At 41.9% G+C, this 26229-nt stretch overlaps 3 protein-coding genes across 4 annotated transcripts; 1 reads left to right on the top strand and 2 right to left on the bottom strand.

Moving 5' to 3' along the window:
* On the bottom strand, positions 1-10492 carry LOC120424978 (ribonucleoside-diphosphate reductase subunit M2). Of its 2 annotated transcripts, none has more exons than XM_039589335.2 (4): positions 10284-10492; positions 1686-1907; positions 1336-1616; positions 1-1159 (listed from the first exon to the last, which is right to left on the bottom strand). In XM_039589335.2, exons 1-4 carry the CDS (start codon positions 10353-10355, stop codon positions 559-561), a joined length of 1176 nt encoding a protein of 391 aa, XP_039445269.1. In that variant the 5' UTR covers positions 10356-10492; the 3' UTR covers positions 1-558. The 2 variants fall into 2 exon arrangements, with proteins under 2 accessions (XP_039445269.1, XP_039445270.1); XM_039589336.2 differs by lacking the exon at positions 10284-10492 and adding an exon at positions 1966-2124.
* A 4230-nt stretch (positions 10493-14722) lies between these two features.
* Positions 14723-17045, top strand: LOC120424974 (probable ATP-dependent RNA helicase Dbp73D). The gene is made up of 3 exons (XM_039589330.2): positions 14723-14832; positions 14887-16383; positions 16445-17045. Exons 1-3 carry the CDS (start codon positions 14810-14812, stop codon positions 17022-17024), a joined length of 2100 nt encoding a protein of 699 aa, XP_039445264.1. The 5' UTR covers positions 14723-14809; the 3' UTR covers positions 17025-17045.
* Positions 17046-17062: 17 nt separating this feature from the next.
* LOC120424975 (acetyl-coenzyme A transporter 1-like) lies at positions 17063-24759 on the bottom strand. Its single transcript, XM_039589331.2, is given in 5 exon segments — positions 17063-17646; positions 22841-23738; positions 23740-24017; positions 24137-24483; positions 24553-24759. Coding segments are annotated over 4 exon segments (1587 nt in total). The 5' UTR covers positions 24365-24483; positions 24553-24759; the 3' UTR covers positions 17063-17463.
* Positions 24760-26229: the final 1470 nt, after the last annotated feature.

The raw sequence follows: 26229 nt of genomic DNA, 5'->3' as shown, positions 1-26229 counted from the left end.
TTTTGTTTGTTTTGCGATTTATTTGAGACGTTTATTTACAGTCGTGAAGAGATCCTCTTACCAGCCTGATTACATATTTTGTATTTTGCTTGTACAGAAACTACGTCTAGAAGTCATAATTTTATTAGTCTTACACATCTAAGATACGACGCTAAACGAATAGTTTTTTTTTTGTTTTTTTGTAAATTGTGATTGTGATAAAAAATTGGTTTAGTATAAATATATGGTTTGTTTACGATGATTCAATAAACGCGGAAAAATAATAATTGTATGATAGGAGAATTGCCTCAGCTCGAAATATATCGCACGTAAAAATTTCTATAAAGAAAAAAATCTATATAACGTTCAGGTTGATATCGAATTGGAGTGTGGAGAAATAAAAAAATATACAATTACTTTCGTTACAACGACTCACGAAATCACATGCTCAACGCAGAGCTTCTCATCCTTGGCGCCGCCCAACGCCACAGCTGATCAATCCAGATCGATCGAGCATCGTTTTCGTCGGGCTCTAAGTCTAACCTCACTTAAACAGAAATGCCGTCCTTACAGTCTAGTCTAGAAATCAGCGTCCAACGTGAACACATTGTCAAGGCGGTTGGCCATCACGCCCCACTTTTGGTACTCGCCGACCTTCTTCTCGAAGAAGTTCGTCTTGCCCTCGAGGGAGATGAACTCCATGAAGCTGAACGGGTTCTTGGTGTTGTAGATCTTTTCGTTGCCCAGCTCGAGCAGGAGGCGATCCGCGACAAACTCGATGTACTGGGACATCAGCTCGCAGTTCATGCCGAGCAGGTCGACGGGCAGGGCTTTCGTGAGGAACTCCTGCTCGATGACGACGGCTTCGCGGATGATTTCGAGCACGCGTTCTTTGGAGGGCTTCTGGACCAGGTAGCGGAACATGAGACAGGCAAAGTCGGTGTGGAGTCCCTCGTCGCGCGAGATCAGCTCGTTCGAGAAGGTCAGGCCGGGCATGAGGCCACGCTTCTTGAGCCAGAAGATGGACGCGAAGCTGCCGCTGAAGAAGATGCCCTCGACGGCGGCGAAAGCGACCACGCGCTCGCCAAAGTTGGCGTGCTTGCTCGAGATCCAGTTCATCGCCCAGTCAGCCTTTTTCTTCACACAGGGCAGCGTCTCGATCGCGTTGAACAAGTATTCCCTGAACGAGCGAAAGAAAGAGGAACGTGATTAGGTTTGCAGAAATTGGAAACTTGCACCGGTCTGCGTTCCGAGCAAAAGTCGATTGCGCGATTTGTTTTCAACTCGTGAGAATGGATACAAAAACAAACAAACGCAAGTGTTTCGCCGTTACTGGGAAGACTTGGGGGGACCTACCTCTCCTTCGGATCCCGGATGTAGGTGTCAATCAGCAGCGAGTACATCTCGCTGTGCACGTTCTCCATCGCGATCTGGAAGCCGTAGAAGCAGCGCGCCTCCGTCACCTGCACCTCCTGGCTGAACCGCTCGACCAGGTTCTCGTTCACGATGCCGTCCGACGCGGCGAAGAAGGCCAGCACGTGCGAGATAAAGTGCTTCTCGCCCGACTTGAGCTTCTCCCAGTCTCCCAAGTCCTTCGACAGATCGACCTCCTCGACCGTCCAGAACGAGGCCTCGGCCTGGTGAGAACAGAAGAAAAACAGTCTTACATAAAACCCAAAGAGCAAACCATTTTTCCAATCACTTACCTTCTTGTACATCTGCCAAATGTCGTGGTACTGAATCGGGAAGATGACGAAACGGCGCGGGTTGTCTTTGAGCAGGGGTTCGATGGACGGATCGAACGGGGCCTGGCCGGCCTTGAGCACGGCGGACATGTCCGGCTTGGAAGCGTCCTTGGCGTCTGTCTTTTCCGAATCCACAGCCTGGGGCACGTTGGCACCGCTCTCGGTCAGAGCTTTGCGGACATTCTGGAAAGAGAAAAAAAAATCAGCAATTTTTCAAACAATCGATTGTTTAGCGGCGTACAGATTGCATCTTAAAACAACGCGAGATTTTCACAACCAAATCAATGCCAAAGAAACATCGCGAAAAGTATTTATTTTTGTTGTTGTTACTCTCAGTCCCTTCATCTGTGAACTGTTTCTTTGTTCATTTTTTAAGGGTTTGCTTGCTCGAGAGGTGAACACTAGTTGCGAAATCATATCTCAGCTTAGCACAGCAGAAGCATCTGGTGAAGTGCGCAGAATCAAACCCAACCAGCTGATTGGGAATTAGGTGGAGGTTGGATGTAAACATAGGAGAGTATTGTATTGATATTAGTGAATACTTTTAATTTATGTTTTTAGGTTGGAGAATGAGTAAACACTTTCAAAATCCAAATTATCCAAAGAAATTTTCACCAAATTCGAGTCAAAGCCATATTCTGGCATATTTATTTTTTTTCGGATATTAGGCAAATATGGGCACCATTGAAACAAAAGGCCAATTATAAAATTTACTCAAAAATCAAAATCAATAATGGCAAATTTGTTTTGCCCTAGCTGGGCAATACAGTCCAGACTCGATTATCCGAAGGCCTCGGAAAATTTTTACTTCGGATAATCGAATCAAGAAAACTTTTTCTTTCTTTGTTTTATTTTTTATTTTTGAGCAATAAACTACAGTACTTGTTCGGTAACTGGGCTGAGAACGTAGCCCAGTCACCGAATGCTGCTCGTTAACTGGGCTGAACAAAAAGTAACGAGGGGACCACCGATACATAACATTTTCCAGATGAAATTTAAAAATAATTGTTACTCAAATTTATTTACAATGCTTACTTTTCATGTTTCTTTAATTGTGACTTGAAATTAAATAAAAGTTTTTTTTTATTTATTGAACATGATTTTTGCATCCATTAACCCCTCGGTCATTTCGGTTTGTTTTGGTTTTTTGACGTTTGTCTGCTTTTTAACTGGGCTACGGCCCAGTTATCGAGCGCCCAGTTAAAAAGCAGCCCAGTTAAGGTGTATTCACATTATACCGCATCCGCAGCCGCAGCCGCATCCGCACAAAATTTGACAGTACGGACGCACAGTGCGGACGCGATTTCTCCAATGCATTTCATATGCAGCCATTCACACTGTTCCGCATCCGTATCCGCAGAACGGATCCGTATACGGATGCGGAACAGTGTGAATGGGAACATTTGAAATGCATTGGAGGAATCGCTTCCGCACTGTGCGTCCGTACTGTCAAATTTTGTGCGGATACGGCTGCGGCTGCGGATGCGGTATAATGTGAATACACCTTTAAACAACGCCCAGTTACCGAACAACTACTGTACTCTAAAGTGATTTAGATTTCCTAAATCCAACATGGCGGCCAAAATGGCGTTGTCAAATATTGAAAATAGCACTAAAAATGGTAATTTAATAGGAAATCAACCATTGAAATTGAATAAGATGGGGTCCACTCGAATTTTGATGTTTAAAGTAAGAAAATAAAAGAATTCAAAAAAAAATGTTCATGAGCAATCATTTTAGAGTAGTTTAGGGGTCATACTTAAGCTCGTCAATCAAAAATAAGACAACGAAAAAAATGTGATTCGATTATCCGAAGTGAAATTTTGCCAAGGCATTCGGATAATCGAGTCAATATTGTAGTTTTCCAACATGTTTTTTGCGCAAATATTTTTTTTTTTTTGTAAGATGTGAAATAGAAAAAATAGTATTTTTAGAGTGTACAGAGTGCACTTTAAATTGATTTCAGTTGATTGCACTTAAAATTCCATTTAAATTTTGAAGTTTTTTGAAAAAAAAAAAAATTTGCTTCCCGATTTTTTAGCCGGTTTTGAAAGGGAACAAAAACATGACAAAAAAGGTTACAAAAACTTTGAAAAAGATTTGCGATATCCTAAATGAACAAAAAATTTAAAAAAAATGTTTGGAATTTATCTAGAGACGAAGTAATGACGTAAAATGACTTCTTTTTTATCTTAGAAAAGGCCCCTACAAAATTGAGGGCAAATAAAAAAATAAAAAAAAATGTTGATGGCCGAAATTATGAAAAATTGCTCAAATAAACTTTTTTTTTTTGAGAACATTAATTTTATCCTGAACAGCGATGAAAGAATCTTCATCAAAAGAAATTCTATTGACGCTCATCAAGAGAAAGAATCGGAAGGGATCATATCATGATTCGGCGCCACATCGATTTTACTTTTCGTAGATGAACAATCTGTGTAAACGGTGTAAACAAAGTGAAATAAATTAATTGAAGTGGTGCTTACAATGAAATTCTCAAAAAATCTTCTACTGACAGATTTTTTTTTTCGAGAAGATCGGGAGCGATTTTCTTTTGCGTGTTTCGCCTCCTCTCTCTTTCGCGGGTGATGAAAGTTTTAGCAGGGTAAAAACACGTCCAGTAGTCTTGAGGTTTGAAACGAGAATGAACATTTATTTCCAATCAACAACTAAGGTAACTATGTTAACTGGTCAACTGGTCGTAGGTTACTTTGCTTCCAATACTCCTCCTTAAACTACGACCATTGAAAAAACTTCCCTAACGAACTAAGCGGCGAACCCGATTGTTCCCCTTACTCCTCCTCAATCGGTATCGCCTCCATCTCCTAGCCCTTCGACGGACTCACGCGCCATCCGACTTCCTTCCTCCTGCAACAAACGAACGTCTCGAAGAATCCGAGTTTTCGCAGCCTCCAGCGACATCTTTGAGCTCTCCACCTCCTGTACCAAGGAATCACAGCTCACCGGCAGTCCCATCAGCAACAACGCCACGAGCATTGGTTCTCCAATCACGTAACCGTTGTCCACTAGACCACGAGCCAGTGCCATGAACTCGTCCACGTAGGATTCCACGTCGGCAAACTCGTCCAGCTCGATAGACAGCAACCTCTTGAACGCCGGAACCGTAAATCCGCTCATTCGTCCTCTTCCTGGTTCACGTACGGCAGCTGCTTGACCTCTCGTATCAGCTCCGCCGTCGAGATTGTGTCCGTTTCCAGCTTCACAGTCAGGTCGCCGCATGACCTCGACACTCAGTGGACCGTCCTCCAAGAAATAATCGTCCTTCACTGTAGCAGGCTGTGGATAAAAATCCGCGACAGAAAGTGTACCAGAACAAACGTCATCGTACTTGCCTTGACAACGGCGCTCCCGGCCGCTACGCCTCGACTCTTGTTGACAAGTGTCAACGGGTCTATCTTGTTGCGGCGGGAGCGCAAGGCCAGCCTCCCCACGAGCTTCACCATCACCGTCTATCGCAACGGTCCGATCGTTCGTGCCGGACTGCTCATCCTCTGCAACCGGTTCTGCCGTCTTCTCCATCAGTTTCGCCGTGTTGACCAGAAACGCCCTCTCCGGGCGACACACGACCGATTCGTCCATCTTCGGCGACAGCTTCATCTCGGCCAATCGATACAGTCCGCCCTCCTCTCGCCCGGAAGCGACCTGCTTACCGTCTTCATCCAGTATCTTGCACTGCTTTGCCGTGAAGATCACCGTGTGGCCCTCTTTACAGACTGTACTCACCGAGAGCAGATTCGAGGCCAGGTCTGGGATCTTCAGCACTCCGCGAATGTCCAAACTGCCGTCTGGACACTCCAATGCCACGTTTCCTCTTGAAACCGCCGTCATCGAACCGTTGTTCGCCGTTCCAACGACGAACTGCACTGACTCCTCTCCGTTGAAGTTCTGTTCCGATGTTGCCAGGTGACACGATGCTCCTGAGTCCAAGTACCATGCGCCTGCATGGATACCACCCGTCGTGTCCGTGCTGAACCAGGCTGTAGGCTTCGATTTTTCAATCCGCTTCTCTGGACACTTGGCCGCAAAATGTCCCGGCTTGTCGCATACAAAGCATCGCTTTTCTGGTCTTGACTGCAGCTGCTCCCTGGTTCGACTCGAACTTGTACCCCTGGTACAAAGTGCACTGTCGTATCCGGCGTAGGTCGGCCCCTTCTCGTGCTTCACGTCCTGAAGGATCTTGGCCTTGACTGAATCCGGTGTCAGAGCAGCCCCCGAGGCCTCCAGACCCATGACCATTGGCTCGTAGTAGCTCGGCAGTCCCATGAACAGCAAAGCTACCATCCAGTCATCGTCGACCTTAAAACCGATCGCAGTGAGCTTGTGAGAGGTCGTCATAAGCTCGTTGACGTACTCTTCAACGCTCGCGCAGTCCTCGAGGCGAATCGACGTCAGCTTCCTGAGCAGACCGAACTTCCTCGGTAATCCCTTGTCCTGGAACGAAGCTGCTAGCTTCCTCCAGACTTCCTTCGGGTCTTCCTCGTCCTGGATGAGACCGAAGTTGGTGTTTTCTACACCCAGACAGATCGTAGCCAGCGCCCGTTCCTTCAGGTCCTCCGTCACGATGTCACCTTCCGCTCGTCGCACGGCAGGCCAGCTGCCCTCGCGGATCAGGGTCATCCGCATCGAGAACGCCCACGTCGAGTAGTTCTCCCGACCCTTTAGCTTCTCGATCGCTGGCATGGCCACCGAACTCGTGACCCGAACGTTCCTTACTTGGGCTAGCGGGGCTCCGTTCCCGCCGTTGCCAGCTGCTCCGTTTCCGTTTGGCGCTTGTCCGGTTCCGTTCAGACCTTGGCCACTGCCGCTTCCACCTGCAGCTACTTCCGAACCACCGTTTCCATTTGGTGTAACTTCCGGAAAGCTTCCTCCGCTGCGGCGAGTTCTCGGCATCTTCAAAAATTTCCGTTTCCGTCCGTTACTTGCAAAAATTTCTTGACTTGGTGCAAAGGCCCATAACCTTTTAGCAGGGTAAAAACACGTCCAGTAGTCTTGAGGTTTGAAACGAGAATGAACATTTATTTCCAATCAACAACTAAGGTAACTATGTTAACTGGTCAACTGGTCGTAGGTTACTTTGCTTCCAATAGAAAGTTTGCAAGCGAAAAGATTTAGGGGGAGGGGGGGCAGAATGGCCCGCCTAAGTAAAATGCGCCAAAAACCATAGAAAAACATGAAAACTTATGAATTCAGTGTAGTAGGCTTATGCTTTGGGATGTTCCCTTCAATGTTATATACTTGGTTGATGAAATTTTTTAGCTTAAAACTGTTTTTGAGCCACTTTAAAAAAAAAAGTTTTTTCGACTTTTTTTCCAGGGTGCGGGGCAGAATGGGCCACCCTGTGGGGCAGAATGGGCCACCTTAGAAAACAAGCCATTTGTCTAATACAACGTTGAAGGGAGATAAGAAATGACTTAAGGTACCTTTCTAACATAGTTTCCATGAAGTTAGACCACTTTAATAAAAATAGTCACTTATCAAAACAAAATTTTTGAAAATAGTGTTAAAATGTTAAAAAAAGGACACTATTTTTATAAATAATCATCAAAACAACTAAAAAATCAACTAATTTTGCATTAAACGTGATTTGTGAAGCTACCTGGAGTGAAATAATCCATTTAATCCAAATTTCATAACTTTTGATTGTTTTTATAAGGCAGGATAAGGGTGGTCCATTCTGCCCCCAAGTGGATTTTAATTTAACACTTCCACCACCAAGTCTCTAAATGATTTTAAGGTTCCGTTGTTGTTTGTATACCTTGGTAGTAACATCTAGTAACGTTATAAGCATTGAGCAAACTTTTTCAAACAATCCAACTTTTCAGAAAGCTTATTTAAAAACCTCGAAATAAACAACATTTGCGTAGTTTTGTCAATAAATTTACATTTTTGCTCATAATTCGAAAAACACAATGAATTCAAACGTCGTTTTCGGTATGGTGAAGTTATTTGACGTCCTTTATAAGACCCTTGCCTTACAATTGGTCTAAATCCATTCTAAAGCCCAAAACCAAGGGTGGCCCATTCTGCCCCCCTGGTCCATTCTGCCCCCCCTGCCCCTATTTGAGAGTGAGGCATGACCATTTTTTAAGACTTCCATCATTGCCATAATTTCTTCTACTAGTTGTTTATAAGAGCTCCTATTTTTTAAGGACATGAAGATTACCATCAATGTATGTCGACCATGAACTCATTTAATAAAAATTACTTCATAAAATTGTATAAATTTTGAGACTCTTCAACTTCATGCTTCCACACGACTCATCATGAAGCACAAATTAGTGTTGCACGGTGTTATTGGAAAGACATTTAAACGTATTGAAGTACATACTACTGATGTCATAAATCTGCAATTAAATTCACGTTCCGCACAAAAGTTCTTCCAAACTGAAAGCGATAAAGGCTTTTAAAATTCAATTTGAACTTCCTGCCAATTTGGAGCAAGTCATGCGAAGCCATGACTTATGAACGTACACCAACGCGTTGGCAACGAACGCTTGAAATGACCCCTCCCGCCATTCACGCAACAGTTCACACACACAACCAGGGTTACACGTATACGAATAGAGTGGATATACGGAGAAATAACCATGTGAATGAAACACGACGAGGCGGGTGAATGAAACACGAAACCAACGCTACGCAGCATGAACGAGAACAGCTGTAGTGAGCTGGGCTGGACTGTCGTACGCGATCATGTATTTTCCTGTCCGACGTGGTGGCCGTTACTGCCAAATGTGAGGCCCGCAGCATGGTGTCCTTATTCGGTAGAGTTGTTTGGGGAATGGAAAATTCCTGGAAGCTTTACGACTTGATTGAACAAATCTAGAGTTTAAAAATAAAAGAACTTTAAACGTATGAAACACAAAAGCTTATTGGACCTTTTCAAAAAAAAAAAACTCCATTAATCAAGTTGTAGCGATTAGAAGGTAGGCTGCTTTAAGGCTATCAACAAAAAAGTTTTTTAAAATCGATGAAAATATCGAAGTCAAACTTTCAAAAAAAAAAACTCTCAACGTTTAAAATGCTCTGGTGAATTCACGCAAATTAAGAACACAGATAACATAATTTTATAAGTTTCAAATATTTTAGCGTGTTTGTGTCTTTTTTTAAATTTGTGTAAATTTTTAACACATTGTCCCTTTTAAAAATTAAATTGATGGCAAAAAAACTGCAGATGTTGGATAGTTTATAGATAAATGTGTTTTTTTTTTGCGAATTTGCGATTTGCGCATAAACCTATAGTAAAAAAAAAAACGAAACTATTGGCACTACGCCCCCCGGGGCATGGCCTTCCTCTAACGTGGGATTTCTGCTCCAGCGCCTCTGACGAGACAGGAGAAACCGGGACCGACGTTTTACTTCACCATCCGATAGAAGCTCAGTGGATAAGGCGGGAATCGAACCCGCGTCTCATAGCATCATCGGGATCGGCAGCCGAAGCCGCTACCCCTGCGCCACGAGACCCACGCAACCTATAGTTCAATAAACATAAAAAATAACACAAACAAACAGAGAATCCGTACAACTTTAGAAAAAAAAAACTCTTTTCAAATGTTCAAATCACGATTATGTATTTAATTTGCATTATTTGTAATAGTGATGCATGGTGTTGCAATAAATTAACTTAAATTACTGTGTATTTTCAACGCATTTGCAGCACTAAGTTTACAAAAGTCGTCAGATGGCTATATTTTTGCAAACTTCTTAAATAAATTACAGGTCGGTTCAACTTTTTGTAATTTGTTTCTTTATTGATTACGATAGTCTTTTGGTATAGTCTGTGCATCAGGTCAAGGAACTTTAAAAAAAACAAATCTTGAGTTTTTTTTTGATTAGGTCCTATAAACATATGAAAGACAATAGTTTATTGGTCCTTTTCAAAAAAAACTCTGGAAATCTACAAATTTTAAACTTCAAAAAAAAATTAAGCTTCATTATTCTCAATTCCATAGCATGATAACCTAAAACCATGATAACACTTATCGTACCATTGAAAATTTGTCCTAGTTGTGTAGGAATTCACTATACAATTTATTACATTGTATGCACGTGTCCAGAAAATTTCAAAATAAAATAGTTATTAGAAAATGTATGCGTATGTATCAGTTTGCTATTAAATGCAAACTGATACCGTCATCAGGGGTGACATTGGGTCTGGGGGGTGAGATTGGGTCATACAAAAAATGCTGAAATTTGTATGACCCAATCTCACCCCCCAGACCCAATGTCACCCCTGATGACGGTACATAATATGTTGTCTATGAAATAATCAAAAACTTTTTCTAAATCTCCCAGATATTTCGATAATTTTTTTAGAAGGGACAAACGTGTTAAAAATTTGGAAAGACAAACATGCTAAACTATTTGCAATGGCCTTAATTCAATAGTTTCTAAAGATTTCACAACATGTTACATTGTTATCCACCCTCCACGTAGCCACACTTGCCCAACCCAAGCCATGTTCCCGCGCTTTTTTCAACCTCAACCAAAAAGGAAAATCCCTCCACCACCCTCTTCCTCCTAGTTCCACCCACTAACCTTGATCGAAATCTTCTCCATTCCTTCGGCAATGTTCTCCTTTTCCAAAATATTCTCACTGATGCGGGACATTTTGTGCACTTTCAACAAAAAATTCACTGTTTTTAAAACACAAAAAAAAAGTTCAGACAACTTTTTCTTCTTTTCTGTAAATCCCGCAAGCAGGAAGAAGCGATTAATACTGAACCACTCTGGTTGAACTCGGAACGTGAAATGGTCCCCTCGGGTGGTCGAAGTCTTTCACCAAAGCTGAGAAAACCCGCGAAAATGTGAAAAACTGGCGGCAAACCGGCACTGACGTTCAACACCACAACAACAAACGCACTGACAGGTACGGCCGTCTCGCTCGCTCGGACGCCGGCTCGCCTAGCGCTGTCTCGCTCGGAGTTAAATTTTGGCGCACTCGCTGTGAGAGTGTGTGTTTTGCTATAATTTGCTTTTCACACACCCGCACGGGGAAGAGGAGTCCGCATGGTGGTCGAAAAGTTCCAAAAATGTGATAATAAACAAAATTGTGATTGAAAAACCTAAATAAACATAAAATTTTAACTAACAATTGGTAAGAAAAAGGTCACTCGATTGTTTTTCAAAAAGTTCGTTTTTTTTATGGGAACTTGTGGACAAAAGTGGATATAGTTAGAAAAAAAACATAAAAAATATCAAATATTGACAATAAGTTTCTGAACAGAAACGATAGTTTTGTAAACCATTGCAATTTTTTATAATTTTGTTCCAAACTTGGATTGAAAACGTAAAGTAGGTAGTTCGAATGTATTTTTTAATATTTTTGAGTATCATTCATTAATTAATTACCTAGTCGACTCCGTTCAACTTATGTTCCAAATTAGTTCAAGAGTCAACAAAACAACCACGACTAATTCAAAGCCAAGCCACTGGAATTTTACACGGCGGACTGCTTGGCTTCTTTTGGGTCTTTTGTTGCTTTTCACGTACATTCCTGAAAGTTTTGTTCGCAAAGCAAGCAGCAACGTCGCGACGAGCAGAACAGGAAAATACGTGATTGACCGTCGTCGTCGGTTGGTATTTTTCCTAGAAGTCCTTTATCGGTCGTTCTCAGCTGTTTGTCTGGTCCTTCGCGTTTGATGCACCAGTACAGTCGTTTCATTCATGTGTTTGTCGTGATTCCCTTTTTTTTCGTTTGTTATTCTTTCTTTCTTGTTTGATTGCGAGTATTGGTGAAGGATAAATTCTCTGCAAATTCATTCATTTAAATAGTTTATGTTAATTTATTTAAACATATATTTTTTTTAATATCGTTTTGAAACAAGCTTGTAAATTTGAACGGCTATCTCAAACCTAAAAATCCGTTTGAAAACGGATGTTTTTTGGGCAGCTGTTTGGGTGACATAAACATTGAAAAATATTTGCAACATCGATAATTTTTTATGTAAAGGGTGGCAATCCCATAAACGATTTTCGAATGTTGTACAGAGTGGATTCGCTAATTTGAATGGAACTGCATTCGAATGAGCGAATCCAACTCGCTAATTGGAATGACTGACAGCTGGCAAAAGCTTGAAATCACGTGATCGGAAATCGTTGAAAAATGAGATGTCAACATTTGTTTGTATACTGGTTTTGCCAAAGAGTATTTCCTCGAGTATTTCCCTTCTCTCTAGTTTTGCAGTTGAGTGTTTCTTTTTTTAATTCGAATACGTTCAAATTAGTTAGCATTGAAATAAGCGGACATTCGAAATGGCGAAATTCGAATTAACGAAGCCGCTCTGTATAAATCATGAGAGCTAAGTTTATTATTAGGGAGCGTTCTTTTATTACGTAACGCAGTTAGGGGGGGGAGAGGGTGTCGGTGTCTGTTACGAAATGTTACGAAAATTGGGGGAGGGTGTGATGAAAAATTATGTTACGTAACGCAAAATTTTCATATAAGCACTCATAAAAATTTGCAAAAAGACCTTGTGTTACGCGTTACAGGGGGGGTAGGGGGGATCGCTCATCTGTTACGATTTGTTACAAAGGGGGTGGAGGGGGGTCAAAAATCCCAAATTTTGCGTTACGTAATAAAAGAACGCTCCCTTATCGTTATTATAGAGATAAGGCTAGTATGCAGATCGGAAGGAGAGGGGTCAATAAACAGCTTTACGAATAGCAGAACAAAGGAGAGGGAGCGATTTCTTGGGGCTTTTCTACACCCTCTCTGACTTGCTTGCGCTGCCGCAAGATTCCGGTGGTTAGTGAGTGGTGGTCCACGACGTCAATCAAAACAGAACGCGTCCGCAGCCAAGACTTGGACGCGGATACCTTCGAAGGAGGATGGTGCGGAACAAGGTTAGGAGATTAGGGGAAAGTTGGTTTTTTAAAAAGATGAGGCCAGCTTCCTGCCGGATCTGCAGCTGTTTCACGACCGAAATGGGTAAGAAGAAAGCTTGGGTGTTTGGTGGCGTTTGTGTTTGATTTTGTTTGTTTTTGTAGGACGCCGTTTATGCGGATGTGAATTTGAACCGGTTGTATTCGATAAAGTTAATGTTAACGGTGAGGAGAAGAATACGACGGAAGAGGGAAACGACGAGAAGCGATCGGAGGTGGTCAGCGTGGATGTTGCACTCGGTGCCGGCGGTTTACGACCATCAGCAGCATTATGTGCCGGAAGTGATGACGGGACAGTGTGGGATGTCCTGAGGGTCCGCAGTCCATTTCTCGGGGCGGGACATGTTTGACGAGTAAAGATCCGGAAGAACAGTTTGCACCAGTTCTGGAAGAACCGTCTGTACGAAAGCCGCAGGTCCTGAAGCTGTCGTACTCGGATTACTTCCAGAGGTTGAAGCGATATCCGACGAACCTGATCTAGAACATCTACCTGGAATACCGAAGAAGTCACCGGTGAGTATTGAGAATGTGTTCAGTGTCTAGCCAATTTATTTACTTTCAAACTCTTTCAGCAACTCCCGCCCGCAAACTCTCAACTCGCGACGGCGCAGCTTTGGCCTGATGAACTGGCAACATCTGTGCCATTCTCGAAGGAGGACTATGCGATCGGGAACTATCGGTTCAGGCGCTTCACTTCCCAGTCGGAAAACGTCGACTTACCTTCCCGAATTGACACCCAATGGCCAACTCCTCCAAGCCAGTCCTGATGATGGCCGGCAACGAGACTACCCTGTTCTCTACATCGCTGTCGCGCTCCAAAATGTAGGCCGCGATGTTTAGCAGCATAAGCAGCAGTATTAATATTAAAATAAAAATAGAAATAAAATCCATCACATTTTACGAAAATCATCACTGTAATGTTAAATGTTATTTATTGTTGCCATATAAAGTTTCTTCTTATAATAAAAGTAAAAAACTTTAACCGATACAACGATTTTGTTCCAGAAGTGCATGGTAGTATCAAAAACTTTCCAACTTTTAAATTAAAAAGTTTGAACTTTCTACGAATATTCACCAACGCGAACTTTTAATCCAACGAACGATCTTTTTAAATTTAGAGTTTTTTTTCTTTGTGTGAGCGTCACGGCCACCCGGACCCCTTCTCTCCCCCTTGTTACACTTTGTCACGCTTGTGAAAACTGTCCGAATCTCTTTTTATTCTTAATGTGAAGCCGTTGATCATTTTCGAAGAGAATATTTTTACGCTGTTAAAATTTACACACATTATTTCGACGGTAACATTTCAAAAAGCATCATGTTCATTTTGACACTTTCTGGGTTATTGCATATTCTGAAAGTACTCCTAATAAGCTACCAAAAATGAGCAAAAGTTACTTCAGTAAAGTCTGTTTAATCATGATTTTAAATAAAGTAACATAAATAAAATCTCTGCCATCAGCAGTCCCTGTTTATATAGCCCTGTCAATCTGTCAAACAAAAGACTACATGAACCTCGTGACGAAAAAAAAGCAACATGAACAAAGCGCCATGTACATTCGGCGAAGAAAAACGAATCTTAACAAAGCGTCCCCTCCATGACAGCAGGGTGATATAGACGTTGGTGATTTCAAAAGAAGTTATGTTTGTTTTTCTCAAATAAAATTACGGAAATAATGTTTTATTGAATTTGGATGATCAAGTATCAATAAAAGCAACGTTTTTCATCGTTTGTTATCATTAGAACATTTTATTTTGCTTTTATATTAAAATGGGAATTGAAAATGGATGCTCAACATTCAAATGCGTTTTTCTCAAAACGCATGGTTTGTACATGATGCTTTTTGAAATGTTGGCGTCGATTTTTCAAAAATCGTTCAATATATCCAGAGTTTTTTTTGAAAAGGACCAATAAACTATTGTCTTTCATATGTTTATAGGACCTTATCAAAAAAAACTCTAGATATATATTTTTCTCGGTGCATCTGGCAGCAGTCTAAAAATTTTTGTAGTACTAGATTAACATTTTAGAACATCAAGGTTTCGAACATTCGACCACCGTGACCGAATGCCATCCAACACAAAAAAAACGTCATCTCAATCGTAAACAAACCGCGAAACACATGTGCTAGAAGTAAACACGGCACGACGATCGCGTTGGAGTTCCACAAAATTCCGACAAAATGGAATTATTCGCAGTAAATCGGTAATACTTTTACAACCAAGTGTGTTGAATCGTACTAACCGCCTCCACTTGCAGCTACGACGAAACCAAACTCACCAAGAATGACGAGGAAGCGCAGGAGGAGCTGATCTTGCAGCGGTTGCAGCGCTCGTTTCAGGAGAAGGCCGAACGCCGCAAGCAAAGGAAGAAGTCGCCGGAACCTCAGGAGGAAGAGGTGCAGCAGGTTGCGGCTCTTGCGGAGCCAGAGCCAGAGAAGGATGCTCAAGAGAGTGAGAGTGAGGAGGAGGACGGAAAGGTCGAGCCTGTTGTAGAAGAAGCGAAAGAGGATGAGTTAAAGGGGGAAGAACCTGCTGCGCAGGTTGAGCCGGATTTCCTGGTGCTGGGTGATGCTTACTTCAAGAAGCTGAAGCAGGTGGAGGAGATTCTGCCGCCGTGGTTGTCCCATCCGACTGTTATTGATAGCGATCTTAGCAAGAAGGGCAAGTCGATTAAGAAGTTGGGGTATTTGGATGATCAGGTGAAGGCCAACTTGAAGAAGCTTGGGTTCAAGCGGTTATTCCCGGTTCAGGAGACGGTCATTCCGTGGATTTTGGACGCGCACCAGAAGCCGACGCCGTTTTGGCCACGAGACGTGTGTATTTCGTCGCCCACGGGAAGTGGCAAAACGTTGGCGTTTGCCGTTCCGCTTGTTCAGCTGTTGCTGAATCGGATCGCTCCGGCCATTCGTGCTTTGGTCATTCTACCGGTTAAAGAGTTGGCCGAGCAGGTTTTCGGCGTGTTTGAGAAGCTCTGTGAGGGAACTAGAATCCGGCCGCTGCTTTTGTCCCGCAAGCAGACGTTCAGCGTGGAGCAGTCTAAGCTGGTGGCTCGGTTCAACGGAGAGTACATACCGAAGGTGGACATTGTGGTGACGACGGCGGGTCGGCTCGTGGAACATCTTCATTCGACGACGGGATTCACGCTGAAGCACCTTCGCTTCCTGATCATCGACGAAGCGGATCGTGTCATGGACCAAATCCAGAACGATTGGCTGTACCACCTGAACAAACACGTCAAGCAAGAGTCCGACGAGTATCTGCTCGGGCGAGCGGCCGGCCAGCTGTCCCAGTCGGAACTGTTTGACAAACCTCGTCAACCGCACAAGCTGCTGTTCTCCGCGACGCTCAGCCAAGACCCTGAGAAGTTGAACACCTTCAAGCTGTTCCACCCCAAACTGTTCACGGCCGTGTCCGATCCGGCCAAGCGTCTGGCCGCCCTCGTGAGACACCACCAGCAGGCGGAGGAGAAACGTGGCAAGTTCATCGGGCAGTACGCGACTCCGGTGGAACTGCGCGAGCTCGTCTGCATGACGCAGTTCAAGATCAAACCGTTGACGCTGTTTGCCCTGATCAAGGAGAACGGATATAAGCGGTTCCTGTGCTTCACCAACTCGATCGACGGCTCGCATCGGTTGTCGTTTGTGCTGCAGAAAATGTTCGGCACCGAGCTTGTTATTGAGGAGTGGTCCTCGTCGTTGAGTCCCCAGGCGAGGAAAAGCGTGCTGAGTCGGTTCGCGCTAGGAAAGGTCAACGGGTGAGTTGTTTTGAAAAAACCTTTTTAATCTGAACGAAATAATCAACTTCAACTCTTCCAGCATCATCTGCACGGACGCCCTCGCACGCGGTATCGACATTGACGACATCGACGTGGTCATCTCGTACGACATGCCGCGCCACATCAACACGTACATCCACCGAATCGGGCGAACGGGTCGTGCCGGAAACCGCGGAACCTCCATCACGATGCTGATCGACGAGGAGCGAAAAAAGTTCCAATCAACGCTGGCCGAGGCCGGCAAGCAGCCGCTGGAGTCGATCGAAATCCGCTCCAACGCCGAGGAAGAATACGCCGTGCTGTACTCGGCGGCGCTGAACGACCTGCGCGAAGCCCTGGACCTGGAGAAGCAAACGATCCAGAAGATCCGCAGCGGAATGTCGATCGCCAACATGACCAAGGTGAACCTGCTGAGCAAGCTGAAGGATCGCGTCGACATTGACGGTGGGCACTCGAGCGAAATGATCAAGACGTTGGTGCATTTGCCGAGGGCGTGGACAAACGAGTCCATGGAGAAGCGCGCTGGCGCCGGCGATCGCAAGCGGAAGCAGAAGCCGCAACCCGCCGCTGGTGAAGAGGCGAAACGGCAAAAGATTGACGGGAAAAACGCTTCGGAATAAAGAATTTCTTTCGTTATTTACTGCAAACAAAACTACCCTTTCGTGTTCACTCGTTCTTTTATGGAATATCTTAATATCTTACACAAAGTGGATCAAAATCACATAGCTTTGCTACATATTTGTAAAAACATTACGGTGAGAAAAAATGCTCTACCCCCTTCTCTCTCTCGTTGGAATAATCAAATTGCGAATGGATGTTTGCTTCGTGGAATTTGTGCACAAAACTCACACTTTCGTTCAAAACCAAGTGTCTTCCCGCTTTTTTCCTTTGCGCGCACACGACGTAAAATTTAAGCACTATTTAAAACAAAATAAAGTGAAAAAATAATAATTTAACTCAAAATTTCGTCTACTTAAAAAACTCAACAATCTACACCTGTCCTCCCGTGTGACGTTTATCGGTGGTCGGTTTGGTCCTTCAAATAAGCTGCATTAATTGCTAACTCGAGTGCGCCTTCTGGAGCCGGACGACGCGCCACGCCTTCAGCGGCAAGCTCTGCAGGTAGCGGATCTGGTGCTTGCCCCAGGCGTACCACAGGATGCCGTACACCAGACAGACGCCGATCTCGATGTAGTACCCGTCGACGTCGATGCGGCACTTGCCGCCGGTGGTGGTGCAAGCCTGGGAAAATAAGGGAAAAGAGGTTATTTTATTTTATTTTAATTATTTTAGCCGAAAGGGGCCAAAAGATTTGTCTACATTTGTAATGTATTTAGCAACCAACCAACAGGTCGAGTTCAACAAATCTGGGGTCGCTGAACTTAAATTTCACTTCAAAAGACGTGGTGATTATTGCATTTGATATTAATATTACGATCGTAATTTCTCGACTCACGATCGAGATTTCTCGATATTAAGATTACGACTTACCATCGACAAATCTCGATCTACCATCGATAAATTACGATCGTGATTTTACTAATGAGAAATCTGGATCGTGAATCGAGAAATTACGATTGTAATTTGTAATACTATTTTTTTTAAAAATATTTGTTATTTAAACGGAACATTAAAAAAAATCTAAGTTCATTTTTTTACTGTGAAAAAATTACATAATTAAAAAGAAATCTAAATCAATTTCTTTTTGATTTCAAACAATTCAAAAAAAAACTTCAAAAAATTAAAAAAAATTTTTTTTTTAATTTTTTTTTAATTTCAAAAAATAAAAAAAAATCAAATATTAAAAAGTTTTAAAAGTTTCTAAAGTTAAAAAAATTTCAAAAATTTCATTTGATCCTGATTTAAAAATTTCTAAAAAAAATATTTTTAGTCAATCCAAAAACTTAGGGCATGATTATCAGGCTTGAAAGGGCGTTTAAGAGCAGAAGAAACATAAAACTAAAAATAAAGATAGGTACCTGTAACTTAACCATAAAAGGGGTGGAGAGTGGAATTATTGGTCCTATTTCCATTTTAACCAATTTATATTTTATTTTTAAGTTGAATATTTTTTTATTTATTTGTTTTTTCTGTATTTTTAAAATTAAATATTTTTGTTAATTTCTAGAGTTGTTTTTAAAAATGTCCTATAAACATACACGCAGAAAAATAAGGCATATTTGAATCAACAAAACGTTTTGTTGATTGAAATTCAAGATTTTTGTTGAATAAACGCTAAACGTCAAAGCAACTTTTTCAAAACAACGGAAGATTTTTGTGGAAATGAGAAAATTAAGGTTTGTTTCAACACAAAATCGGCGTTGATTATATTCGACCAAAATTTTGTTGAATTAAACCTCGTACAGGCTGATCGTACAAAATATTTTTCTGCGTGTATGAAAGACAATAGCTTATAGGTCCTTTTCAAAAAAAACTCTAGATTTGTTCTTGACTTTTTAAAGTTACTTACTTTTTATTCAATTTTATTTCGGTTTACTTTGAAAATTTTAAAATAAAGAAAAAAGTTTTTTTCAATTTTTAAGAGTTAAAAAAAGTAATTTTTAAAGAAAAAAAACTAAGTTCAATATTTTTTAGGTGAAAAAATAAAAAAATGAAAAAAATCGAAATTAATTTCTTTTTAAATTCAAATATCTAAAAAACTTCAAGAGTTTTAATTTTTATTGAGTTGATTTTTTTTAATTTAAAAAAATTCATAAATTACATAAATCTAGATTAAATTTTCAAAAGGTCCTATCTGCATAGGAAACCCATGACTCATAGGTTGATATGAAAATTTACTCTAGAAATCTTAAATATTTAAAAAAAATTAATTCAAAAAAAAATAATTTATATTTTTTCGAAATTTTTCAAATTGAAATTTTTAAAATATTTAAGATTTATGTAATTTATGAAATTTTAAATGTTGGAAAATTTCTGAAATTTTTCAAATTTGAAAAAAAATTCAATTAAAAAAAATTAAAACTTTTGAAGTTTTTTAAATTGTTTGAATTTAGAAAGAAATTAATTTCGATTTTTTTTAATTTTTTAATTTTTTTACATAAAAAATATTGAACTCAGTTTTTTTTTTAAATATTCCGTTTAAATAAAAAAAAATCTAAAAACTGGTACAAACTACGATCGTAATTTCTCAATCCACGATCGAGATTTCTCAACAGTAAAATTACGATCGTAATTTATCGATGGTGAGTCGTAATTCCGTAGTAACAGTTCAATAGGGCGAATCTGCGATTGTAAACAAGCAGTCTATCAGTTTTGCTTAAGGGGTTACATACATGTAAATCGTTAAAAATGTCAAGGGTTGGTACTGGCACACACTCAAACTTTTTTTAAATTTCTGTTTAGGATATTAACATAAACATTTTTTACTATTATCAACATACATTTGAAGACATTTGGTTGCATCATTGCCGAGACATAGCTATTTGAAGTTAGCAGTTTCAAAAAACGGGTGCCACGATATCTCAACACTGCTTCGACCAAATCAGCTCAAAATTTTAGTGATGACTCATTAAACCGGTCCCGCGTCCATGACGAAGGCCGATTTAAAAAAAAGTTTATTTGAAAAAAAGATAAAAATATTTCTGTGTTTTTCATATAAAAAACCGCCAGTTTTTGATTTTTGTATTTTTTAAAAAAGCAAAATTTTAAAATCGGGCTTCGTCATGCACACAGGATATGTCTTGAGAGTCTTTACCCCAAATTTCAGGCAATTTGGTCCATCCAATCTCGAGATATCGTGGCACCCGTAAATCAACTCGATGTACCGAGAAAAACGCTCACAAAGTTTGACAGTTCGCTTTGCGCATGGCAAAACTTTAAACTTAAATCGTCTTCTACTCACTTAAATCATGACATTTCTTCATGAAACTTTCATGAGTGATTGGAACTCATCTTTTTAAAGGATTTAATAAATATTCGGAAATATGAAATATTCAGATTTTATACATGTATGTAACCCCTTAAGTGACAGTTCACGTCAAGTAAGAGGGGGATAGACTGCTTGTTTACAATCGCAGATCCGCCCTATTGAACTGTTACTACGGAATTTGTCGATGGTACATCGAGATTTGTCGATGGTAAGTCGTAATCTTACTATCGAGAAATCTCGATCGTGAGTCGAGAAATTACGATCGTTGTTAGAAAAGTGTTTATTTTCGGAGAAAATACTCGAGAAACCGTCTTCGTAGCGTGTCCGTTTGGTTCAGCTCGAAACTGAAATGCAATTCAAATAAGTATCGGTAATTCATACAAGGTGGCGAATCTTACGATTATGGTTCCCTCGGTTAAACGGTGTATCCGAAACACTCCTAACTATCTCCTTCACCGAACGTCCGGTCCTTGGGAACAAAAGTTAACGTTACTTGCGCTCATTTAGCTAATAATCAACAACTTACAATCGAATTAAACAATTCTTGCTTTGACCGTTCGATTCGGTGGCGATTTCTAACCTCAAACTAGGCTTGGGTGGGCTGTGTGGTTTCCTACAGAAAATTCAACGTTTTACACATGTTTGAACAAACAAAATATGTCCACTTACGCGCTAAGTGTACTTCTGCTAACTATTAGAATTTCCTGAATAATTTTCCTCGCGCAATACGCACTTTAACTAATTTTGTGGCTAAGCAAAAACGAGGCGAGCTGCTTGCTCCAGCTTTAGCCGAAAAAGACAAAAAAAAACTCCTTCCGGTTCGTTGACAGTGCTGTCAGACCTGTCAACCGGGCTCGATCTACATTCCAAGATTGTACAGTTTGAGGTTGCCTGGCACAGCTCTACAGGGTCGGCAACAATCGTAATATTATGATAGAATGCAAAAAAAAACTCCATACATTGTTGTCGCTCTTCATATGAAAGAACAAAGAAGTTTCAATCTTGGCGTGCTATCCTGGCACAGCCTGAAAATTGAAGTAAATGCGACAACTGGCCAAAAGGATTTCAGGTCAGAACGCGTTTGGCGCACGTACAAGCACAGAATGGTCAACCAATCAAAACGTGTTTGTTATTGTTTATTTTGCGTGATTTTTTGTTTATTCAAGATCAAACATTATAACGCGCAAAAAAATAAAAAAAAAATATATAAACATTGAAATTACAAACCAATGTTTCAACATTTGGATGAAAATAGTGTCTTAAAATGCATTTTACATGCTTTCAGTTGTTTCCAATCATTACATTTCAAAATATCATTACATTTCAAAGGACTGTACAATGGTATTCCATAAAAATTCTAAATGTTTTTAAAGGAGTTCAAACATGCTAAATATGATTATAAACGCATTTCAACTGGTTTTCAGTTGATTAAACATTAATTTTCAATGAAATTTTAAAGTTAAAATAAAATATTTAAAAATTACAAAAATATTGATAATTTACAAAAATGCAAGTTTTTATTGAAATCTGGTTTTAAAAAAGATTAATTTTATAGAAATTTAAAATTTTAAAAATAACATTGTTTTCAAAATTTCTAAGACATCTGAAATTTGAAACTTATATGAGATTTTTTTTATTTTAAAAAGTTGGAAAGTTTTGAAATTTTTAAGATTTATAAAATTTTAAATTTTCATAATCTAAAATTTTAAATTTTGTTTAAAATTTTTAAATTTTTAATTTTTAAACTTATATTTTTTTTATTTTAGATATTTTGAGTCTTTGATTTTTTACTTCTTTTTAGATTTACGTTTATTTCTATTTTGTGAATGTTCGATTAATTTTCAAAAGTATTTAAATTGTAAATTTTGTTTGTTTTTCGCAAGTTTCTTTGAATCAATGAATATTTGTAAACACACGTTGCCTTAGAAGCATCGAATTGTTGCGTTAGTTTGTCGATATAAATGTAAGAATTGTAGGCCCGAAAAAATTCTAATCGCCTTGGGAACTAGACCTGCATCGCCCTTACATTTCACACTGGGTAGTAGATCGAGGAATCACGATCGAGCTGTTTTTTCTGTTCACTTACAGTTACGTTCTGATGCTGTCTTTTTTTGGGTCGTTTAGCTTAAATGTGACCACCAAGTTCTCTAAAGTTATCTGGGAATATGTAATCCAAGATTGGACCCAACCGGTTTGAAATATCAAGAAAATAAAAATTACGTTTTGTTTTTCATGATGCCATGAAGTTCACTCCGTGGGGTTCGGGGTCCTGATCTTACCAACAAAAATGCTTTTCACTTGATCGCGGAGCATTGGTAGCTAAAGGAGGATTTAGACGATTTAGACTGATACAGTTGATTCCAAGAATCGACCGAGAAAACAAGTTTGAAATCGGTCGAAGATTACTTCGCTTAAAATAGCCCGGGCGATTTACAGAATTCATCCAATACGATGAGAAAAATTTAACGTTTCCCTAATAGAAATGGGAATACACGGAGATTTTCTCTTCATCTGCCTAAAAAATTGAAGAATTGCTCTGTATCTTACCTCCTGCTCCACGCTCCCGGCACAATCGTTCTGCTCGTTGTTCGTGCAACTCCGCCACGTCAGCACGTCGACCATCCACAGCACCACGGTGGTGGGCCAGTTCCCGCCCAGGTTGCTCAGCGTGTTGAGCAGCGTCATGTACGTTCCGCCGACGGCCGGGTCGCTGATTCGCGCGAAGAACGCCATCACCGCAACAAACATACTGTAGAGAGCGATCTGATACAGGCCGTAGTTGGTCAGCAGGATCAGATAGTAGTAGTACGGGACGTGGTGGTCATAGATCATGGCCGGGGTGAACCAGACGACGGCCGCGGCCAGCAGGGTGAGTGCGATCCGGTACGGGATAGCTTTGAGGTAGACTTCCATGGGTCGTGGGCCGGTGGTATACTTGCTGATGACGAGCGGGAGGACGATCTGGAGCGGGACGAGGGGAACGACGAGGAGGGCCAGTTTGTCTTTGGGAACGCCGGCGTCGATTAGCTTGAGGGAGCTGACGGCGTCGCAGGCGGCGAATCCGATTTTGACCGTTAGTAGAATGGCAGTTAGGATGAGGATGGGCTTCATTTTGATGATGTCCAGCAGAAGGCGGTACGTTTGCTTGATGTTGAGATCTACGCTTTCCTCGTGGCCACGTTCGGCGCTGGGCAGCGATTCACGTTTTAGCAAAGCTACCAACGTGGTCGTCACTAGGAACACCAATCCCCAGAACCAGAGGAAGCCCGGCAGTGTCACTAGGCCTTCATCCGCCGGTTCCGAGCGCAGATAGCTGTTGCAAAACTCGGCCGATTCCAGCGCCATGAACGCCACGTAGCCCAAGAAGTATCCGGCCGTCTGGCCAACGCTGTTACAAGTGGACGCGTGACCCACGTTGCAACGCTTCAGCATCGTCAGCGCCCACGGCAATGTCCTGCGTGGCGGCGAGAAAGTTCAGCGCGAAAAAGATCACCGTCAGGATGGGAATGTTGGGCGCGACGTGGGACGCCACATCGTCTCCCTCGGAGTTGCCCAGCCAGCGGTTCACGTGCAGGCTAAGGATCAGCATAAACAACCCGATCAGGTACTGCGTCGGGATGAGCCAGGACTTGCGCCGGCCAAAGCGCGACCAGTACAACGAATCGACGATCGGCGCCCACAGCAGCTTCATACTGAACGGCCAGTGGGCGAAGCTGAACTCGGCCTGAAAGAGGGACAATGTTTAAAACAATTATTGTTATCGCGACGCGTGATGCCTCCAACTCATCTCTTATCAACCCCATCGAGATAAGACGCTAAACCGGCCCAACCTTCAACACGCACCTGTTGTTTGTAGCTGGCGCCGCGATTCTGCAACATCATCGGGATGGCCGCCGCCAGCCCGATCGGAATGCCCTGCAGCAGGTACAGAAAGAACAGGATGGCAATGTTGCCCCAGTCGCCGCGCAGGTCGCTCTGCTCGTGTTTGTCCTCTTCATGGACAACGCCATCAACGGTTCCTTTGGCCACAAGCAGCTGCTCCTTCTCCGCGGGCCGCTTCCGGACACCCATCGCTGGTTCTGTTTCTTGCTGGTGGTGCTGGTCCCGTTACAATCATTCGCGGGTTCGCAACGGTCAACCCGGTTTCGCTCGCTCGTCTTCTCCTCCGCCCAGAAGAAGGTACACGTCACCTGTAAACGATGGCAGAACAAAATTGTTGTTCAGGTGGCATATGGAAGGCGGGATGAAGGAAGCCTTACCCTTTTTTGTTTCAACGCTGTTCCGACGGATTTCTCAGAGTAAAAACGGAATGTTGTTGCGTTAGTGCAGACGATTGACCCGTCGCGTCCAGCGTGTGTGGGCCAGGTCAGGCCACCGCACAAAAATCAGGCGATCGCGAACAAAAATAGACACGGAAGAGTCGCGAAAGTTGTTTTCGCTTTGAGGGCGAGTGACGTTTCGTTTTTGCTTTCATCGCGGCCTTATCAAATACAGTGTTGCCAATGTTCGGAAACATGATTTCAGAAGTCTGCAAAACAAAACCCCCTGTTGTTTGGAACTTTTTAAATTTGAAATATTTTGAAAAATTCGACGGTAACATTTCAAAAGGCATCATGTACATTTTGACACTTTCTGGGTTATTGCATATTCTGAAAGTACTCCTAATAAGCTACCTCTCCACCAAAAATGAGCAAAAGTTACTTCAGTAAAGTCTGTTTAATCATGATTTTAAATAAAGTATCATAAACAAAATCTCTGCCATCAGCAGTCCCTGTTTATATAGCCCTGTCAACCTGTCAAACAAAAGACCACATGAACCTCGTGACGAAAAAAAAGCAACATGAACAAAGCGCCATGTACATTCGGCGAAGAAAAACGAATCTTAACAAAGCGTCCCCTCAATGACAGCAGGGTGATATAGACGTTGGTAGTTTCAAAAGAAGTTATGTTTGTTTTTCTCAAATAAAATTACGGAAATAATGTTTTATTGAATTTGGATGATCAAGTATCAATAAAAGCAACGTTTTTCATCGTTTGTTATCATTAGAACATCTTATTTTGCTTTTATATTAAAATGGGAATTGAAAATGGATGCTCAACATTCAAATGCGTTTTTCTCGAAACGCATGGTTTGTATTTACATGATGCTTTTTGAAATGTTGGCGTCGAATTATTGAATCTACAGAGGGTAAATTCGAATGGAATAGGCTGATTAAGCCCTATGTAAATTAATGTGTACAACGGTAAAAAACCAATCCCTGTTCAACTTTCGTTGGGTTCGGTCGTCTTTCGAGCTAGCTTAACGCGTTTTTGACGGTGTTTTGTTAACGTTCGCCGACGGCGGAGAGTGAGTGGACGGAGCACAGGGCTCAGGATGGAAGGCCGTTCTACAGGAACGCGGCCTTGAAGAAAAGTGTGTGGGAGAAGCCGGACGGGTTCCATCCAGGAAGTGGAGAAACTGCACATCAACAACAAGTTCAACCCGCTAGCGGAGGAGAGCAACAACAATGCGAGCCCAGCAGCAGAAAAAACCATCCCCGTGGTTACAACACCCGGCAAGTCGGCCGGGGAGAAGAAGCAGCCGCCGCTGATGGGGAAAGACACGAGCTTCGCCCGCCTTGCGAAGGTGATGCACTGATGTCGTCATGTGATGTCCAGCCGGAACACAAACTGACGCGGTACGGCACCAAAATTACGTGCTTCTCGAGCGACGACATCGACACGGTGCAAGCCCACCTGAAGAAGAACAATGTGCAGTTCTACACGCACGGAAGGCGCAGTGCGAGACCTCACCGGGTAGTAATGCGAGGTCTCCCGAACGTGGAACCGGATTACATCAAGGAGCTGCTCAAGACGGAACATCAGCTGCACGCTTTGGCAATACACGCCATCAGGCGGAAGCAGCAGCTTCCCGCCATCGATGAGACGCCTTTCAT

Source organism: Culex pipiens, chromosome 3 (assembly GCF_016801865.2).
Source record: "Culex pipiens pallens isolate TS chromosome 3, TS_CPP_V2, whole genome shotgun sequence".
NCBI classification, from domain to species: Eukaryota; Metazoa; Arthropoda; class Insecta; order Diptera; family Culicidae; genus Culex; species Culex pipiens.
Note: the sequence above shows the minus strand (reverse complement) of the source record. Positions and strands in the feature narration are given on the sequence as shown.